The sequence below is a fragment of the Fulmarus glacialis genome, unplaced genomic scaffold (assembly GCF_000690835.1).
Source record: "Fulmarus glacialis isolate BGI_N327 unplaced genomic scaffold, ASM69083v1 scaffold41645, whole genome shotgun sequence".
Taxonomy (NCBI): Eukaryota; Metazoa; Chordata; class Aves; order Procellariiformes; family Procellariidae; genus Fulmarus; species Fulmarus glacialis.
Window position 1 is genome coordinate 1 of NW_009214398.1, and position 5,043 is coordinate 5,043.

General features: G+C 37.1%; 1 protein-coding gene across 1 annotated transcript in view; it reads left to right on the plus strand.

The window, feature by feature from the left end:
- Positions 1-2,632: 2,632 nt before the first annotated feature.
- LOC104077349 (cytosolic 5'-nucleotidase 1B-like) overlaps positions 2,633-5,043 on the plus strand; it is a gene marked incomplete at its 5' end in the record, with an annotated part of 3,544 nt that continues 1,133 nt past the window's right edge. The window contains 3 exons of the mRNA XM_009578543.1: positions 2,633-2,762; positions 3,271-3,393; positions 4,065-4,249. Coding sequence (XP_009576838.1) covers positions 2,633-2,762; positions 3,271-3,393; positions 4,065-4,249 — 438 coding nt within the window. The remainder of the gene's footprint in view (positions 2,763-3,270; positions 3,394-4,064; positions 4,250-5,043) is intronic.

A 5,043-nucleotide genomic window follows, 5' to 3' on the forward strand; every position in this document is an offset into this window, starting at 1 on the left:
TCCCCTCCTGTCCCCTCCTGTCCCCTCCTCTCCCCTCCCGCCGGCACTAATGCTAAACGCCTGCGGGAGATCACGTACTGCTCCCATCACCGGGACAGGAGTTTTACCCCCAGCATGAGGGTAAGGAGCAGCCTGCATTTTCTGCTGGACATGGGGCACACGAAGTGCCTTTCCTTTTAAGACAATTTTCAGGTAGGATAGGCCCCCAAATTGTTTTAAGTTTGTTGCAACCTCCTCCCCCCCCCAACAAAAAACAAAAAACCAGAACATCTTAGTTCCTCATTCCATTTTTATGTCTCATTTATAATAGGACTACTATGATTAAAGACAGCGTTGATTCAATATTATTTGAATTACTTTACTCAGAAATGAACCTTTTTTTTTTCTTTTTTGGTCAGCTTTAATTTTTCCTTGCTTTTGTTGTCGCCCTGAAAATTGTTCTTGAGGACCAGCAAAAGAAATAGACCCCCTAGTTGGGAGTCAGCATTTAAGCAGAGGTGAAATGGAATATTTTGCTTTCATTGCACAAGATAAGAGAAATGGCCAAGGTAAATAGCCTCCAGCACGGAAAGCAAGTGAAATTACAAAAAAAATGAAAAGAACTAAAACTATGTATGGTTTTGAGGAACACAGGTTTTAGTGGGACTGACTTGAAAAAATGCCATCTACAGAGTTCATTTTATGTCTATGGAGAATTGTTTGATAAGCTCCACAACAGCAATTTTGGAAAATTTATTAAATCATAATTAGCAGTCATACTTGCTGACAGCAGAGTTGCATCAGAACACTTCCTTCAGGTTTTGAAAGTAGATTTTCATCGCTTCAGTTTTAGTCTCAGGAAGTTAAAACATTCTCAGCATTGCTGATCACTTTTTGGAAATACATAGTGGGAAAATTACTTGTGTCAATACCCATGCTGTTCTAAATATAACAGATAGCTGTTAATAAAGCATAGTAAAGATGTTTTTAACATAAAAGCATTGTCGTAAAATAATTCACTTTGTACAGCAGTGAGGCGAGGCTGACTAGCGAATTTACTGCATCTTTTCTTATCTGTAGCAGCTACAGACAGTCCTGCTAGCGCAGTTTTCAAGAGATTTATTAGAGTTCAATGTCAAATTCACTTTGAATGTAAGCAAGATTTGACTGTTTAACTCCTCACACTTTGAAAATCAGAGCTGTTAATTATGCCCAGCTAAATGCACCTTCACCTCTGTTCCCTTCCAGTATGCTATTTGTGTTTGAATTCTTTATATTTTTTAAGAGATTCATAAATTGCTTAATTACAGGAATCATTAGGCTAGAGAACTGCAGGTTTGTTCTGGAGACAAAGAAGGCAAAAAGAAATAATATACTTTTGTTTGGATTCCTTTATGGAAATCTTTAAGACACTAACTTAAAAGTATTACATCTCATGCTTGTAGCACTTAAGAATCTTAATCACAGACCAGGATCTCCTTGGGCTGCAAAATGTACAGACAAAAAAGGGCATCCCCGCCTCCACTCTTCCTTATTCTCTAATATTTTAATAGATTGCCAGTGTGGTAGAGTATTAGCACTAGAGATGGGTTATGACCACATGCTAAGATTTTTTCCTAGGCCTTATACCAGGGTCTCACTTAGAGTTTTCCTAAGCATAGCCCCATGTGACACAGCCATGCTTTTTAAAGGGAGATTCCCAGAATTTAATTATGAAATCTATGTTTTAATTCTTACCAACTGGCCAGACTTTTTAAAGCACCTTAATGAAAATCAACCCATCTTGCATTCATTTGATGATTCATTGTTGACTTTATTGCCGTAATCCCAAGGAATTCCAGTCAAGGGCCAAGATCCCGAAGTAGATGTTTGTGTATAAACCTAGAGCAAAAAGCAAATCTTACTCCAAAAGGGTAAAATTCTAAATAGTATGAGAGAACAGATGGATACAGAGAGAGTTGAGCAGATGGAAGGTCAAGAAAGCAAGAATGCCAAACTGTGGATATAACATGTTGGCCCATTATCTTAAAAGAGATCTTAAATGAATCAAAATCTGTCTCATTTAGTACTGCAATCAGAAATGTTCAAGGAAATCATGCTTGACAGGATATGATTTGGTACTCATTACTTAAGGACAGTCCTTGACACCTGACCACCTGAACTGTGTCAGTAAATCTTTGCATAAGTATGCGGTCCAGATTCACATTTGTGCATGCAAAACAAGTAGTTGCACGTATAAATTCCTTTACACCTTCTCCTTGATTTCACAAGAACAATTTTCAAGTGGACAAGAAAGTCCCAAGTCCAAGATTCAAGTGGACAAAGGAAAAAAAAAAAATTAATAGGGACTGTGATAATGTTCAGCAATGCATTGATTTATTCTGGATGATCATGGTGTCCCAAGAAAAAGGGTTTCCATGAAAAAGTTAAATTCTATAACACAGTAAAATAAAATTACTTGCTTCCCTTCAAATGAACCCAGTCAAATGGTTGCTGGGAGCAGCAGAGCAGAAAGGAATAAAACAAGTTCAGCAAGTTCAACTATCAGGTATTTCACATTCCCCTTCAAGACAGTCCTATCACTGAAACCACAGTGATTAAGAAATGAGGCATATTCCACTTGTCTATTGACTTCCACATTTTTAACCTGCAGGCGCTGGAGCATGTCAATGCCCGGCTTCTTGAGCTGTACCCTGATGATGAAGAACGATTTGATATTGTTCTGATGACCAATAACCATGCCCAAGTGGGAGTGAGACTCATAAACAGCATCAATCACTATGGTAAGTAAAATAAATGCTACCTTGTAGAACTGCCTGGTGTTACATAATAAAATGAATTAATTTTATTTTTCCTGTTCCAGCCTTGGTAAAAGCAGCTTCTTTGATGCTGACACCCATTCCTCAGAGGATGATATTTATTTTTGGGTGTCAGCATAAGCGAGATAGTGTTAAACAGAATTTGGTCCAAAGCTCTAGATTTAACTTGTCAGGTGTGAATCTTAATTTCTGAGAAGTCCTTAAACTTTTTGTTCTTTGGTATTTACGCCCCTATACATATACCTTCACAGCAGTTATTCTGCTGTCTTAGAGGGATTCTTTTTTGAATTCTCAAGGAGGAAGGGCTGATCAAACATTATAGTCAGTTTAAGTTGTCTAACTTATTGAAATTACAGTGAACATTTTTCTTTTTTACTGTCAGCTGTAGTCTAGTGTATCTGTTTATGGGTTCCTTTTACAGGTTTGTAGTGTCAAGGCAGAGTCACACCTTGTTGTGCTGTTCTTCCTTTAGGCTTAACAATTGAACGTTTCTGTATGACGGGAGGAAAAAGCCCTATTGGTTACCTGACTGCGTACCTTACAAACTTGTACCTCTCAGCAGACTCTGAAAAAGTGCAAGAAGCTATAGAAGCAGGTTTGAATTGACTTTCTTTTGTCATTTCTCCATTGAGTTTGTTAAAAAATGAATATATTGTGTGTCTTTCACAGAAAGCGGTGCTGCTTTATCAAATGTAGGAAGTCACAACTCTGTATGGTGCAAACTTATCACTTATTTTTACTTAATCAAATAAAATCAGGTTATTTCTCTGTATTGTTCCTCTCTGACCCTTCAGCCTGCTGATAATGACAACCCTCTACCTTTGTCACACCTTTCTGTCTTCTCTCATGGTACAAGACGTGAACTCCCATACACACGTACTCACCTCTATTCAACTTCTGTTTGCATAGAGTCATCTCTTTGGTATGACTTACAAAAACCAACTTCTGTGTTTTGTAAGGAGTTAAAACACAGCAAGTAGTTTGATTCAATGGTCTCCTTGGAATTTCCTGCTTTGTCTCATTTGTGGACCATTTTTTTTATATTCTTACATGGAAGTGGAAGGAGGCATGTCTAAGAAGTTATGTCAATGGGACAGCTTCCATGCATTCGTGTTACAGAACAGCCATTATTAATTAGCTTTAGTGGTCGTTTCTGCTCAACACATATATAGGTCACCACAAATAAATTGTTGGAACCGAACTGCTGACAGTTTAATGAATGACTTTGCAGGACATGCTAACTGAGGTTCTCTGATCCATTTTCAGGCATTGCATCAGCTACGATGTTCACTGCCAACAAAGATGTTGCTTACTCGGATACACAGTTGAGGGTGGCATTTGATGGGGATGCGGTTCTCTTTTCCGATGAATCAGAACAGATTGTCAAAGAGCAAGGATTAGACAGATTTTTTGAACATGAACAGCTGAATGAAAATAAGCCACTTGCACAGGTTTGTACTTCTTGAATCAGTGAATTTTCAAAACATCTGTTAATTTTCATTGCTGCTGTATTTCTGCAGTTTCCCCAGTGTGTACGTATTCTTCTTTGTGGAAGTTGATTGCCCTATTTGTTTCCTTTTCCAAGGATGAACTTTAAAATTCATGTTTGACATAAAAGAGCCAATCACTGCAGTCCTTTCACCAGATTTCCCACTTCACTGAGAGAACTGCATATATAAGACAGTGACTTACAGTTGTATTTGAATTGTATCATTAGAAAAAGGAAAGGCTACTACTGATTTGCTTGATTTTTTTTTTTTTTTTAATCAGATTGTGTAGGTAATGTTAATTTCAAACACTGGGATATTCTGGTTATTAAAACAGGGTAATATCTGTGCTTATTCCCAAGCAGAACTATGCCATTTGTCTAAAAAACACAAATATTTTAACGTTAGCTTAAACTGAAAGACCAATTCTGCTATTGTTAAAAATGGTATAAATTCAGAATAAAAGCTTGATTTATGAAAGTACTGGACACCGCAATATATTGCAATTTAACCCAAACTATCATTTACTTTTAATTGGAGTATAATTCTAATATTGTCATCAATCTGGAAAGAGTTCAGTGAGGTCCATGTAACTAGGTCTCTTATTGGTTTTTGCACAGAAAAAAAATTGCACCTCGTGGTTTATAGTAAAAAGAGTTAAGTGTTTTGAAAGAACATTTTATTAAAGTTAAAGACTATAGTTACAACTTTATGCTGTAAGAGATCTTGTAAGCCTTAGTGAGAATCAGTTTCCTGCT